We start from the raw sequence: 15,948 nt of genomic DNA, 5'->3' as shown, positions 1-15,948 counted from the left end.
TCTAGTGGACCAACTCCCCAGGTATGTTATCTCTCTATTTGGCCAATTTCTACTCTTTGTCTTTCCAGCCGCCTCCCGAAGCCTGGTAGAGGCTATGGGTTCGCTGAGTAGTCGGGGCTTTTTCTACTTTCCAAACGGTTTTAGGCTTCGGCTTATTTTTGACGTGGCTAGAAGAGCCATCTTGTTTTTGTTGTATTTTTTACTGCGTGTAGCAAATAGGTACTTACTGCGCTGTGTTGCCAAGGATATATTTAACCTCCTTGGTATCGCGAGGCTATATTATTCACAAGGGCCTGTACATGTGCACTACCAGTAAAGCGAAGCCTAGTGGCGAAGAAGAGAACTGCAGAACTTTTGCGCACCCGTGTGCCATATGCCATATCAATCCTTTATTCTAGCATTTCGTCTTGCGTCACAATTTTCAGAAATCGGCACATTTCAAAGCTGAGCACAAGCATTGTATCACCGAGAAGCTAAATTGCTGTAACATGCGAATAACAAGAGAGAAGAAACGAATAGTAACAGGGATTCTTCAATACACTTATACAGTACTTTTCTGAGCATGATACGCTGAGGGTAAAAGCTGATAACCATTAAAACATATACACAGTTGCTTCTTCAGATAGCAGTGAACGGACTGTCTGTCTTGTTCATTAGCGGCTGATAGAGAGATTGGAATCGTCACTCTCGAAAGACAAGTTCTGTCCGTACTGTCTCGGCATCATGGCGCCGTGGAATCCGGAATAATCGGCAAATCCGGAAAATCCGGATGCTCCTCTTCCCGCGGCGAAATCCGTCATCTGGCAGCTTTTGAAGCCATGTATTCCGTTATTTACGGTCTGCGATACACCGAATCCGTGCAGAGTTTGGTGCCTGCAATCCGGTAATCCGGAAACTCCGTTTCCATTGAGTACGAGGTAAGGTGGATGGTGGAGTTTCTCGCCGGAACCTCCGTTTCCTGTTGTGTTGCGAAATGTCTCGCGACATTGCGGTCCTGCGTATTTCGAACACGAAACTTGTGCACGCGTTTCGCGGACCAATCGCCTGTCTTCAACTTCCGACAAGTTCCCGACGTCAAGTTCGTGAACATTGTACGGTCGTCCGGTATTTCCGTTTCCGGTTTCTTTGCTTCCGGTTTGCAGGTGCTTCGCGTTGGATCCTTTGCAATGCCTAGATTCAGAGCCTGCTTTGTTCTTTAAATTCTGTGCTGTGATTTGCTCGAGATCTTTTTGATTGTTTTCAATAGTTCCGACATCCTTGTGGTTTGAGGATTGAACATTCATCTGTTCACCAGACTGGGTTGGGTCAAAGTTACTCCCTGTCGCATCAGTCGGCCCTGAAATGATAATGATAACAATATTAAATATTAATATTACATGTTTGAGTGATCTTTATTGATCAGCGTCAGTTTTGACACATAAGGCTAACACCTAAAGCTCCTCCATGCACTGGGGTCCCCAACCGAATGCAACGTAACCCATCATAATCGTGCCCAAGCGGGGTTCGAACTTCCATCCTCCCACACTCGATCCACTTAAAACATAAAATCAAGTAGAGACTAAGCAAATGCATAATGTTTACCTTCGCATATGGTCTGCTCTGTTAATTCTTACTCAAACACATTCATATATATGGAGTGTAAATCCCTCCTGCTATAAAATTGCAACATGATAAATTGTAACCCAGCACTAGTTGCCATGGTGACAGACGTCTGGCCCTGGTCATCGACCTTATTGGTTTGAAGAAGAAGAAGAAGAAGAAACAGAGCAAAAACAAGATGTTTTCCGTCTTCTCCATGATGCAACGAAGCAAACCAGAACGTAAAGACAGATACAAATTAATTAGATGAAAGTTGTAATGAAAGAAACATGCAAGAACCAACATAGCCCACACAACAAGCAACAGAATCCTGTGTCAAAAACAAGTCTCCAAAAGACTTGTAACATCATCCCCCTTATCATCCTATCATATCCCTTCTCACTGATCACGTGATAATTGGATTCATCTGGTTGGTGGAATCAATTACGTCCCAATTAACACCACTTCGGACCGATTCCAAAAATAAACAGCATTCTTAACGGTCAAATATGGAACCAGACAGGACTTGGCACCTTAACAGCGGATTCCCAAGTCGTAACTGGATCAACCCGGTGTTGAAAGGCCTTGAAATTTCTAATCAACATAGTAGTAGAAGATATGCCTAAGACTGTTGTCTCTGCAGGTATTAGATGCGTAAACATTAGGAAATGAGCAAGATATCAAAGACTTGGCGTCTTAGCAAGAAAACATCGAATGTGAAACGTATGCATAGACTAAAGATGTTTAAAGAACATTTCCGCGAAAGACTTTAAAAGTAGACCGTACAAATTCAAAAGTAGGCCGTTACTATTACACCTTTAACGTTAGTATAGTCAACAACTAACTTTTTGTTTTAAAGTTTTATACTTCTTCTTGTGTCTGATATTATTTGAACATTATGTTTGTCGCACTGTCAGAGTGGTTTGAAGTACATAAGCTTGTTTGGTAGACTTGGAGTAAGGGAGAGGCAATATGAATGCGACCAAAATTTAAATAGAAAGTTTAAAACGATATTATGTAAGATTTTCACTATTTTAAACATCGTTGTTTTACACATTTTCTTGCGCTATAAGCCTACCTGGGTTCATAATGACATTTGGTGAGTAAAAGATCAACGTCGACGCAAAAACGCACCGGAAGTTGTCGAAGATACCCGAACGAAAGCCGCTGTTTGTTTACATTCTTTTTAGGAGCCTCCTAAAAATACAGCGGGCCTGGCGCAACTTATTCTCGCGCTGCGCTGAGTCGCCGGAAAACTGCGAAATAGCGACGCTAATATGTTGAAAGTTATGAAAGTTATTGAAAATGACAATCTAGATGAGAAAATATTTACACTTTGGGCGCAAAAATCTTACATAATATCGCTTTAACATCATTGGATTCAAGAAGATGACATGTCACCGATCTTGTGCCCTTGGGAAAGGCACTTTACACGACTTTCCTCACTTCGCTCAGGTGAAAATCAGTATTATATTCTCCCATGTGTTGGTGGCGGCATTAATATAAGATATAAGTTGAAAAAAACTTAAGTGTGCCGTCACCACGTCTTGTGATTACATGTTGGAAATTAAAAAAAAGATGATGACGTTGTCTTATCTTGTCCGGTGACTTCTCCAGTTCTATCCGCCACTGCTGTGAAAACAGTTCACTCAGTGGTGGTCTGAACTGAAACTGCGCGAAATCTGGTTACATCGTTTACTGATCTTTCGATTAAAACATTTCCTGTTTTGCGTGGAATCATTCACAGCCATAGGTGTTACGTCGCCAATGAAACAACGGTTTTAATTAGGGATTGTGTTAATTAGAGAAGAGAAGTTTATTGCAAATCCGTGCCCGGAGGCTAATTGCAAATTACAAACATAAAAGAACAATGAAACAGAGTATGAAATAACTAAAATCTACATGATGAAAGGTAGTTGTCTAGAGCTATAGCTATGTCTAAGACTATATCTAAGGGGTTTGACTTCTCTTTTTTAGACCATGGAAGACGTAATGTCCCACCTTTTCTAAAATTAGTGGATTTGGGGAAGTTAAAAGAAGAATAGTTTTTTCTTTGTCTGTAAGTTTATTAAATTTGAGGTAAATTGTAGAAGTTTGAATAGTCAACTCATTTCGAGCGTTGCTATGAAAGGAACAGTTTGAGATAAAGTGTATTTCGTCTTCCACAGCCTTTGCACTACAATATTTACAAATTTGAAAGAGAGGTATTCATACCATCAATAACCAACTGTAAAAATGCTAGTTGTATCATCGACACTTCAAAATTCATCGTTCACTGTGTTGATTGTGTGATTGTGCACTGTATGATTCGAACGCTTCTTCTTGTCAACATGAATTTGTAAACATTGTACGTTGAATACGGTGGAAGACGAAATGCATTTTTTATCAAGTTGTACCCTCTATAGCAATGAACAAAATGAACTCTTTGACGTAGCCTCCAAATTCTACCCAAACTTTCACGCATATACAAATGAAAAGAAAACCACTCTCCTCTTAACATCCGAAAACCCACAAATTATAGAAAAAGTGGGATCCTTTGTCTTCCTCTGTCTTCAAAAAAGAAGTCAAACCCAGTAGTTTTTTTACCAGTAGTTTCTTAGTAGTTATCAATAGCTCTATATGTACTAATTGCCTGTTTTTATACCATGTTTCTTCTGTTTCTGCAATTAGCCCTCGGGCAAGAATTTGCAATAAACAATTATGTATTTTTGTATGTTGCTTGGTAGTATCTGTTCATAGCACAACGAAAAGTTTTTTCCCCGTTAAAATAAGTGCAACCACTTCATTTGGTAGTTGTTTTTTTAAAAGAAATTTGTGGTCTATTATGTATCCGTTAAATTCGTTTAAGTGCATTTATTAGTATCTTATATATATCTGAGTAAAACGCTCTGGAGAATAGAAAACTTTCCCAAATTTCCCCAAACCGTTTGCTTGAAGTTGGCCCCATTCTGGTCCCACTACGTACCATTCAACACAGACGTACAGCAGCTAAACCACAAAAAAGGGCTACAGTTACATATCATCAGTCATCACTGGAAAATAGAAAACTAGACCAAATATTTTCCCCAAATTTATCCCAAACCGTTTGCTTGAAGTTGACCCCATTTTAGTCCCACTACGTACCATTCAACACAGACGTACAGCAGCTAAACCACAAAAAAGGGCTACAGTTACATATCATCAGTCATCACGTAATGAAATCGTCGGCCAACATTTTATAGCGTGAATAGAAATGGGAGGGGATCGGAACCGGCGAGAGATCGGGTCCTGACGGCGTCTTTCACCGCCTGGGTGTCCGGTTCTGTACGGTCATCAATCACCTCGTACCGGGGCTGTCCAGACAGCGATTAGCCCTACCAGGTGACATGTCAGGTGAAACCGCACCTTTTGAGGGTACAGGTGTGGGTTTCGGACAGGTGGGCACCTAGGTGGGCCCTGCAATTAAGGACGGTGGGACCCAAGGACGTCTGGTAACGACTGGGTCTTAAGTACACAGCGTAGGTAGCTGTTATAACAATGTTGTCTACAATTCCTACAAGTGGGCACTGTCTGGAAAATGTGTGGATTTTAAATGCAGTTAAAATTTTCCTGCAACAATTTACTGTGAAAAAAAAATGATTATGTACAGTATTAAATACTCTTCCTACAAGTGGGCACTATCTAAAAAATATGTGGACTTTTTTCATGCAGTTAAAATTTCCTGCAACAATTTACTGTGAAAAAAAATGATTATGTACAGTATTAAATACTCTTCCTCCTACAAGTGGGCACTGACTGAAAATATGTGGATTTTTTCACGCAGTTAAAAATTTGCTGCAACAATTTACTGTGAAAAAAATAATGATTATGTACAGTATTAAATACTCTTCCTCCAACAAGTGGGCACTATCTAGAAGATATGTGTATTTTTTCATGCAGTTAAAAATTTCCTGCAACAATTTACTGTGAAAATAATGATTATGTACAGTATTATATATAATTCCTACAAGTGGGCACTATCTAAAAAAATATGTGGACTTTTTTCATTCAGTTAAAGATTTCCTGTTACAAATTACAGAGAAAAATATGTGTAATAATAATTCTGTACTACGAGTGGACACTGTCTAGAAAAATATGTGGATTTTTTCATGCAGTTAAAAAAATTTCCAGCAACAAATTACAGAGAAAAAATGTGTATTAATGATTCTGTACAATATTGTCTACACTTCCTACAAGTGGGCACTATCTAGAAAATATGTGAATTTTTTTTTCATGCAGTTAAAACATTTCCTGCAACAATTTACGTTGAAAAAAATAATGATTATGTACAGTATTATATATAATTCCTACAAGTGGGCACTATCTAAAAAATATGTGGACTTTTTTCATGCAGTTAAAATTTTCTGTTACAAATTACAGAGAAAAATATGTGTAATAATAATTGTGTACAATAATGTCTACACTGTATTTTATTCCAACACAAAGATTACACAGAGATCAAATTTTTAACGACTACGTTTTGAAGTGATTGGTCATTCATTATCCTGATGAAGGCGACAGTACTCGTTGAAAATTTGATCTCTGTGAAATCTTTGTGTTGGAATAAAGTTCAACATTTTACTACGGTATAAATTATGTCACAGTCTTACTCTACTAACCATGCCTGTCACCAAACAACAAGTAAACCTACGCCAAAAAACACGTACTACATTCGTTCTATCATCACCCTGTAAATGGCCTGATTCAAGATTCTGTTTTGGTAATACAGCATGATAATAAGACTACTCAAGCGAAAAGTGATATCTTTACTAGCCTCCTGTGCAGGCCTTCTATGTGCAGCAGGCGTTTTGGTGGAAGCGTAGATTAGCAATGTTTGACAATCCTTGCTCAAAGCCGAATTCCTAGGCTATATTTCGCTCTGACGATCCTGAAATTGAGTTTTGAAACATAGTACTAGTTTTCTTCTGTCTATGCTATGAAGTGTAATTGTATCTGTCTTAGTTGAAAATATTGTGTAAAAATGCCAGCAGGAAAAGGTATAAAGAGTACGTCTCTCTCTCTCTCTTTCTCTCTCTCTTTCTCTCTCTCTGTTGTACAAACTACATTCTACTACAAAATGATGTTCGTCCTATCCAGATTACAGTGTTAATGCGGAGTATACATGTAGCTAATCTCCAAGCAGATCTTTCGATTGCTGCAAAGACAGTATCAAATTGGCTAGGCAGTATCCATTTGCCAGACAGTTACCATTTTGCCATGAGACTGACGTAAAATAGATACCAGCACACACACAAAAAAACACGATAAAAACGCATAAAACACGCCAACTAAAACCGAAGCCTAAACGTCTGCTTGGAGAGTTGTGTACAGCCAAATTCTCTCACTGCCATAGCAGAAGTAGAAGTATACGTAGAGCTAGTAACGGCTTGCTGGGTTGTACAAGTTCCTAGCTTCTACCATGGAGGTAGTCTTTTAACTCCATGCCTCTACCAGGCCTCTGGTGCGTCAAAATGTACTCTCAAGCGGACCAACTCCCCTGGCATGTTATCTCCCACTTTTTGGCCAATTTCTACTCTTTCCAGCCGCCTCCCGAACCCTAATAGAGGCTAGTAAGTTCCCCTGTCGTAGACGATCGTCACCCAAAACCAACCGCCCGACAACGCTCCGGCCAAGAGGGGTCACCGACACTTTGCAGTTGTCATAATTATCCACCGCCGGGTTAAACAAACGTTTTGTTCGGCATTTGTACTTCTGTGAACCCCGCCATGGTGTCCGTACGGGCGCGGGACGCCTGCCTCCCCGCCTAGGTTCGCCCCCTGCCCCGGCAGACAAAGACAGACCGTAACCAGGCTAAGCGCTGTCCATACAAGCCCGAGCTACGGGAAACACAGCCGTGTTTTCACAGAGCGCCTACAGAGAATGGGCGGAAATATTTGAGTGCATTGAGTGTAGCGCCTCTTATTGTGTAAGTACTGGATTATTTTGCGTCCACGTTTCAATAGCAGCACTTGGACATCAAAGCCGAGGCAGGGAAGGTACACCGGGTGCGGGTTCGAGTCCCACTGGTCCATAAACAGATTGGTATACACCGTCACTTTGTTGGTAAAATACGAGAAGAAAGAACATTTTCTAAATATTGACTTTAGGGTATATCGTATCATTTAGCTGGTAGGTAATTAATGTGTGTTTGAATGGATGCACTATAGCAGTACTCCAGACTTGGTGTTCGATATATAGTCCCTATTATTCAGACCTCAGCAGCCAACCCGACAACTCAATCAATAGAAACGATAACAGAAGAATCTTCGACGTTTGAAGAAATAACAAAATCCGACGAAAGAAATAACAAGCGCTTACTAACACAGCAGGCACGGCCTTTTTGTTGTGCTGAAAGCTACCAATAACAGAATAGAACGTGTCGGAGCAGTTTTCCCTGCCATTGACTTAGGTTCCGGTCTAAAGGACCACCAAAGATCCTGTCAAAAAGTCCCCACACCCATATTTTCTTACCGTAGACCACAGAGAAAAAAGACAAGAAAATTGGCTGAGGATTTCTGCTTTAAAATGCATTACCTTTCTGTTTAAAAATTGTTTCAATGTTACCGTAATGTTTTAAGCGAACAGTACAATAGAAAAACCACCAAACAGTCTTGCCAAAAAGTCCACCGCCCTTGATCAAGTCCACGCCAAGTCCACAGAGAAAAAAAAGACAAGAAATTGGCTGAGGATTTCTGCTTTAAAATGCACGACTTTTCTGTTTAAAAAAACGGTCTCAAAGGTTACCGCAATGTTTTAAGCGAACGGTACAATAGAAAATCAACGAATGATAGACAGAATGAAATGAAACTCAAAAGTTTATGAAACGATACGCTTAGTGCTACTATGCTCATTGAAGACAGATAAACGCGAACTTATATCAGACTTCATAAAGCTACATAAATTAGATCAAAGCTACATAAAGTGGAATGTGCCGCTCAGTTGAATTCATCCAACCACATTCACCTACATACCCTTTGCATCTATTGTGGATTTTGTATCTTAAGATATATTGAGTATTCTCTGGATGCGTTGCTTGGGATTGATGATGTGGCCAATTCAAAATCTTTCTCCTGTATATTTCGAATATGTATTCTGGAATATGCACGTTTGATAGATAGAAATAAATTACACCAATCGGACAATATTCTGTATCTGTATCTGTATAGCCGGTATAACAGCCCTTCGGCGTAACACACCAGCTTCTGTATCTGTATAGCCGGTATAACCGCCCTTCGGCGTAACACACCAGCTTCTGTATCTGTATAGCCGGTATAACAGCCCTTCGGCGTAACACACCAGCTTCTGTATCTGTATAGCCGGTATAACCGCCGTTCGGCATAACACACAAGCTAATGTTACTCCTCAAACTCTCTCATTACTTGAGAAATCGCGAAAGAAAGGTAGAATTTGTCTGATAAAAAAGACAGCAACAACAGAACAGTATAGGAGAAAGAGCCTCGTATGTGTAAGCCATATCCCTAGAAGAACTTTGAAACGTTTTATCCGTTATATGATATTTCTTATTTAATGAAAATAAGTTATGTCGACCCCGCAATTATAGACATTATGTGTACTGCTTTCCCCAATTTTACCGAGTGTTTGTGTGCAAATTCTTTCATTTAGAAACGGTTTTCCCAGTGATCTATCTCTGTTGACATAGATGTATCTCACTAGTGGGGGATGTCTTCAACTACTTTTTATCTATCATTAGAACTTATGCTAACACAAATAGTAATGCTTATATACGACTCAGATGAACGAAAAGCAACATACATGTGAGGCAAAAATGAAAATAAGAAAAGTGCTCATCCTGAGAATTCGAACAAGAACAAATGTATGTCTGTCACATACTGATACATACATGGAAAAGTGGAAGGAATTTTTGCGTTTAACAAATTCTGGATTTCTTTTAACAAATTCTTGGTATGCGCTTTAAATTTATATAAACAACGCTTTTCGTCTTATCTAGATCAGCATATTTTGAGAATACCTCTGGATTTGTCGCAAGCTGGCATTGTCACAATTTAATTCTGCGAACGTTTCGTTGAATATATATAGATTGGAGTTAAACATTAAGATGGAAAGAAACCATCAAGTTTATCTTTCAAAAGATATCTTACCTTTATCTTCTGTCTTCATGTCTTTCATCCTCCGTCTTGTCAGATAGACGACCGTCTCGTCATCTTGGGGTTGTCTTGACCGAGACCTTCTTGCTCGGGACGAACCTTGGGTCTTCACCGTGCCCGAGTCGTCTTCTGGGCGGGCCTTGGTCGCACCAGGCCCCGAGGGATCGTTCTCGTTCAGTACGTTAGTCAGATGCTCGATATACTGCGAAGCGAGTCGCAGTATTTCTATTTTGGAGAGTTTGGTTGCTGGCGTCGGCACTGGAGTCGGGATACAACAGGAAAGTTGCTGCAGCGCGTCTTGGACCGATTTTGTTCGGTACCTCTCCCGGGCGTTCGCCGCCTGCCTCTGCTGGCTCAGCCCGGTGAGTCTCGCCTTCCGACGACGCCGTTTCCGACCACGAGTTTTGCCTGGATGTTCGTCGGGGGAGGAGGGCACGTCCTCCCGAGGAGTGAGGTCTTGCTCCCCGGACCCTTCCGTGTCGGGGGCCGTCACCTCGCACGTCGTCGCCATTGTTAGAATATTTACCCACCGTTGTTTCTAACTTGTTCCTTCCGAGACAATTTCATGGTCGGCACAGCTCAAGTCAAGCAACGACATCCGACCGATCCAATCCCACCTCTGATTGGTCGAATGATACAAGAGCTTACAGAGCTATAGGTTACACTCTAAACAACACGCACCAATGACAATTAAAACCTGTGCTTTTCCTATCGGGACTAAATCCGCGAGATTCTCTCTGTATGGGGGGGATCTGATGGTGAAAACGTGTTACGTGCCCCCCGCTTTGGGAAATAGCGGTCACCTGCGTCCAAACAGTCTATTGTAACTGTTCTATAGCACACGACACTTGACTTACAGTCTGGGAGTTCTAGGTAAATGTTGCAACTAGGCCTGTACTTTCTTACAGTACGATTGAACTTACGTTGTATATTCTCATCTCTTGTCAAAACCTTAGATATGACTTCGGAAATGAAAATTTCAAACTATGATCAAAAGGACGACATATCAACATGAAAACATCCGTTTTCGGGATCAGGCCACATCAAGTAAATTTTATGGATGACGTCCTTTGGAGACCCTAAATCTAATGCGAGAGGGCGAAAAAAAAACAAGAAGGGCCCTAAAAAACAAGATGCCTAGATTAGAAATACACTAAGAGACGACAAATGTTAGGACACAAATTGACATAGTGTAACAAGCAAGAAGTCTTTTATTCATCATCAAAACAGCAATAAATCAGGTGGAACAGCAGTTGTCGTCCTGTCCTGTTCTCGCGTTACGGGTTTCACGTCAATCTGACGATTTGTGGCACTGTCATGACTCTTTGGTCATAGTTACAGGAAGCGGAATTTCTATTTTTTTTTCTAGGAACAGGCCAAAATCAATGCGCGCGAGGACGTCATCCATAAGATTTACTTGGTGTGACCTTACTCTTAAAAACAATTGAGGGATTGAACCTTTGGGGAAAATGGTCAAATGAGGATTACTTGTTGCTGTTTTAGAAAGTGTTGCGGGTTTTGCGATATGTTTCTAGGGAAAAGTTTAATCCGCTAGATGGAACTGTTTTTGTATTTCTCAAAACTTCTCACGCATATTGAGCCCAGATATATCATCAAGCCTACATCTCGTCCATCTTAAATCTCAAGAAATCTTAAGAACGCGGCATCTTGAACCGAAACTTTCTCCTCGCCAGAGGCTTACTGTGAGAGGAAGATGTTTTCTATTCTGGCATAAACGAGTTTTGACATAAAATGACAGCTTTGGCATGGCTGAAATTCCTGTTGATATTTCCTATAGGGCTCGTCAATAAATACCGACACCCTCCTCTCAACAAGATCCATGGAGTTGCCACACGTGCCAAGAGATTTCTTTCACGATTAGATGGATAAATAGGGATGATCCCTTAGTATATGTTAAGGCTTTGCCGTCTGACATCTTGAAGTAATTTACGGTGACGAGGATCCGCCTCCTCAATTATAGAGAGGTCCTGTGGGGGGGCCGGGGTTAAGCAGGGTGCCGACACACATGATTATATCGGGATGGATCAGCGAAATACGGGATAACCATAGCCTCGGTATCTAGGCTTCGGGAAGGAAACCATAACCTTGTTACCCAGGCATCAGGAAGGAAACCTAGCCTCGTCACCGACACACATGATTATTTCAGGATGGATCAGCGAAATACAGGATAACCATAGCCTCGTTATACAGGCACTGAGAAGGAAAGAAAAGCCTCGTTATCCAGGCATCGGGAAGGGTGCCGACACACATAATTATATCGTGATGGATCAGCGAAATACAGATCACCATAGCCTCGTTTTCCAGGCATCGGGAAGGAAACCAAAGCCTTGTTATCCAGGCATCGGGAAGGAAGCCAAAGCCTTGTTATCCAGGCATCGGGAAGGAAGCCATAGCCTAGTTTTCGAGGCATCATGACGGAAACAAAAGCCTTGTTATACAGGCTTTAAGAAGGAAACCATAGCCTTGTTTTCCAGGCATCGGGAAGGAAACCATAGCCTTGTTATTCAGGCATTGTGAAGGAAGCCATAGCCTCCTTATCCAGACATTGGGAAGGAAGCCATAGCATCGTTATACATCCAGGCATCGGGAAGGAAACAAAAGCTACACTCTAAGCAGAGGTTTGCGTTATTTTTGGCGTGTTTTGGGGCTTTTTTGATCGGGTTTTTTTTTTGCACCCCGATAAAAAAAAGCCTAAAAACACGCCAAAAAACCTAAAACCCAAACCTCTGCTTGGAGAGTAACAAAAAGCTTTGTTTTCCAGGCTTCAGGAAGGAAACCTTGCTGCACAGGTGTCTGGAAGGGTTGTACGTTATACTAAAGAAAACTATGTACCTATAAATAAAAAGTACAAGATGAAATTTAAAAAGAAGTCCAACCCGTAGGGCCTGCTAAGAGACTATTGGTTTGACTATACAGGGGACCAGTATCATGCGGCACATTGTTAGCAAACAGTGTTCCGCACACAGAAGCATGCACACCTGCCTCCACCGCCCCACGTCACCACAGTCGGCGGGCACACCCCTGTCGAGACACCGGCTGTTCTCTGACACATGTACCGGTGGGAAGGTAAGGCCACGGCAAGTAAATTTTATGGATGACATCCTCCACAGACTCCAAACTAATGCGATAGGGGGAAAAACAAGACGGGCCAACAAAAAACAAGATTCCTACATTTTCAAATTTTGACATTATAAACCTTGTTAAACAAGAAATGATACTTATATTGTGCTAAGTTTGCTGCCAACTATTACAACATCCATTTCTCACTGAAACAACTTTGAAAAATAAAAGTTTTCAATCATTCTGCAAAATGGTTTGATTCAGAGGTAACATCACATATACACAGCCACCATCACATATAAGGAATGCAATCCATAACTGCATCAAAGTAAAAGATAAAACATCAGATCAGAGTTTTGTCTCCTCTCTTCATATTTATCTGCCATCCACGTTTCGGCATGGCAACAGACATCTTTGCCCATTTTCGGCATGTTGACCACTGTCAGAAGGCAATAATTTTTTTTCCGAAATCAGGCGAAAATTAATGCGCGTTGATGTTATCCATAAAAATTACTTGCTGTGGCCTAACGTGGACCCGACGGCCCGACTATACAACCTGCCCCGCGAACAAAGACTCGCTGACAGGCCTTGTTTACTGGATGATGCATGTGTCTGGACCTGTGGGGAGGGGGGCGTTTACTATTACATGACCTTGGGAAAGGAGGAGAACAAAGATTCTTCACAAATCCAATCAATTAATTGGATTCTAACTACTGTAAATCATCGGAACTCAGCTTCAAACTGTCCATGTAGCTAAAATCCTTTCCATACGCTGTATAGGGCGGTGCCCATCTCCGTTTCTGTACTCTCTAGTCCTTGGGCCACACAGTTGAACACTGAGCACTACACTAGGGGGCTAGTACGCTGGCAGTGCGTTTGACTACCATACTCAAAGTCAAAATACATTAAGAACTTTATTGGTACAACTAAAGTACAGCGACTTTCGTAATGTCCATAACGAGACATACAGACAGACACGTGGATACAAAAGAATTAACCTACCTACAAGGATAGATGAATCAACTTATACTACTTGTTCTAAGGTAGGTTTAAACATTCTTTGATACATTTACCGTTCAGTAACCTACTTAGCCCTACGCTGGGCCGGTACAAGAACAGGTAGAAACAAATAGAACAGATATTTCATAAGAAAGAAAAACACATTATAAAAGCCCCCCAAAATAAGTCTAGAGGCTGCCAAGGGTTTGCTTCCGGGCTTCCTTGATGTACTAGCCTCTATCAGGCTTCGGGAAGCGGCTAGAAAAAAAGTAGAAATTGGCCAAATAGACAGACGATATGAAAGGGGAGTTGCTCCGTTCAAAGATAACGGTTTTTTTCGGGATAGGCAAACTGTATTCTTAGCGCGGACCAACTCCCCCGGTATGTCATTCTTCTATTTGGCCAATTTCTACACTTTCAGAAGCCCGGCAGAGGCTAGCCTGGTGTCCAGTCTATCGTGGTAGGGGCGGGTTTTCTTCGGGGCTGCTGAAGCCCTTCCCCGCCGCCTGCGCTAGGTTCCCCCGGTAGGTTTTGCACCGCGTGCCAAATTCTATCACAGGCGTAACACTTCTACCGGGGCGGCCTGTTGTACTGGGCGGGGGAAAACTTTTAGAGCCCCGAAGACAGCCTGCCCCAAACACGGTAGACTGGACCAGGCTAGGTTAGTAGGTAGAGCCCAACCTTGAGCCACTGACCGCGGTCCCAGACACATCCATCAAAGTAATTACATCCAAGGTCCATCTACAACACTTCCGATTCTAAACACACAGAACAACACAGCGGTGTGATAGAGTGACTACATGATAAACGATGTACTTGACGGCAAAAACATCCGTTTCTTTTGAAAGACACGCCGTTTGTGGTAACTCAACTTTGCATGGTCAGAAGTGACACTTAAAGGTACTCTCGGACTCCAAGCAGAGGTTTGAGTTTTGGCTAATTTTTGGCGGGTATGGTTGGCGTAAAAAATTCCAGTGCAAAAAAGAAGCCCCGATAAAAAAGCCTAAAAACACACCAAAAAATAAGCCGAAACCCAAACCTCTGCTTTGAGAATTGAAAGGTACATAATGTCTTTCTGGAATAATGTGAACTGTACTTGTCATAGTAATATAACAGAATATTTACATTTACATAAAACTTCTCTCGTGTTTTGTCCAGTATGATTACGTACGTGTACATACAACTGCCCAGAAAACGTTTGGATCTCCCCCCTAACATCTGCTTGAAACTTGCATCTATGGACGATGTCTAACTTCGATCCTAAGCAAATGAGATTGAAAGTGTATTCAACTCCCGAATAAACATCCAATCATAGGAGATAATACACATACATACCATACAGCATACTCTCATCACGCCTACTATGAATCTATGAATGTGATTGGTCTATTGTCTAACGGTTTCCGTCACATAAAGCTGGTTTGAAAATACGACCTCGCCATTTTACATCCATATTCATTGAGGGCTAAAAAAATGACACCTTCAGTAACAAAACAGAAGTAATTTTCACAGTTTGTCTAAAATACGTGCTAATCTGTACAGATTAAGCGTTAACCGCTACCGATACTTGGTACAGCTCTACCTAAGGACAGCGGCTTCGTGAATACACTACTGGGTAATCTGTTGGTTTTGCAACGGGTATCCTGGTGATGAGAATGGTATCTGTTGTCTCTGAACAGATAGTTCCGACGGCATCCGATGCAAGCGTTCAGATCAAATCCCCGCAACGTTGAGTAGCGACACAGTCACATATGTTGTATATACGACTTTAAAGAATGTTTGTTGTTGTTGTTGTTGCATGACTTTAAGTGAGAATTTGACGTCGCTTTTTCGTGTCGGATATATTTTAATTTATATAACGATAGTTAATTTTGTATCTGTTAACCGTGTTCATTCTTATTGTTTTGTTGTGACCTGTACTTAGCCAAGTGTGGCAGAAATCTGCAATAAAGGTCTTCATTCATTACCTCCATGAAATGTGTCATGGAGGTTATATTTTCAGTTGCGTTTATCTGTCCGTCCGTCCGTCCGTCCGTCCTTCCGTCTGTCTGTTGGTCAACAAGATAACTCAAGAACGCCTGGATGGATTGGTTTCATACTTGGTGTGTTGGTAGGGTGTGACAAAAACTGGAAATGATGAGATTTT

At 41.4% G+C, this 15,948-nt stretch overlaps 1 protein-coding gene across 1 annotated transcript; it reads right to left on the bottom strand.

Moving 5' to 3' along the window:
• Nucleotides 1–181: 181 nt before the first annotated feature.
• On the bottom strand, nucleotides 182–10,313 carry LOC109486562. The gene is made up of 2 exons (XM_019790411.1): nucleotides 9,717–10,313; nucleotides 182–1,336 (listed from the first exon to the last, which is right to left on the bottom strand). Exons 1-2 carry the CDS (start codon nucleotides 10,231–10,233, stop codon nucleotides 654–656), a joined length of 1,200 nt encoding a protein of 399 aa, XP_019645970.1. The 5' UTR covers nucleotides 10,234–10,313; the 3' UTR covers nucleotides 182–653.
• Nucleotides 10,314–15,948: the final 5,635 nt, after the last annotated feature.

The sequence above is a fragment of the Branchiostoma belcheri genome, unplaced genomic scaffold, assembly GCF_001625305.1.
Source record: "Branchiostoma belcheri isolate BF01 breed outbred unplaced genomic scaffold, Haploidv18h27 scaffold81, whole genome shotgun sequence".
In the NCBI taxonomy this organism is placed as follows: Eukaryota; Metazoa; Chordata; class Leptocardii; order Amphioxiformes; family Branchiostomatidae; genus Branchiostoma; species Branchiostoma belcheri.
This window is presented reverse-complemented; position numbering and strand designations above follow the sequence as displayed.

Coding starts and splice junctions, on each gene's coding strand:
- LOC109486562 (XM_019790411.1), bottom strand. CDS start 10,233: ATGGCGACGACGTGCGAGGTGACGGCCCCCGACACGGAAGGGTCCGGG. Junction 1,337..9,716: donor CATGAAGACAGAAGATAAAG/GTAAGATATCTT, acceptor TTATCATTTCAG/GGCCGACTGATGCGACAGGG.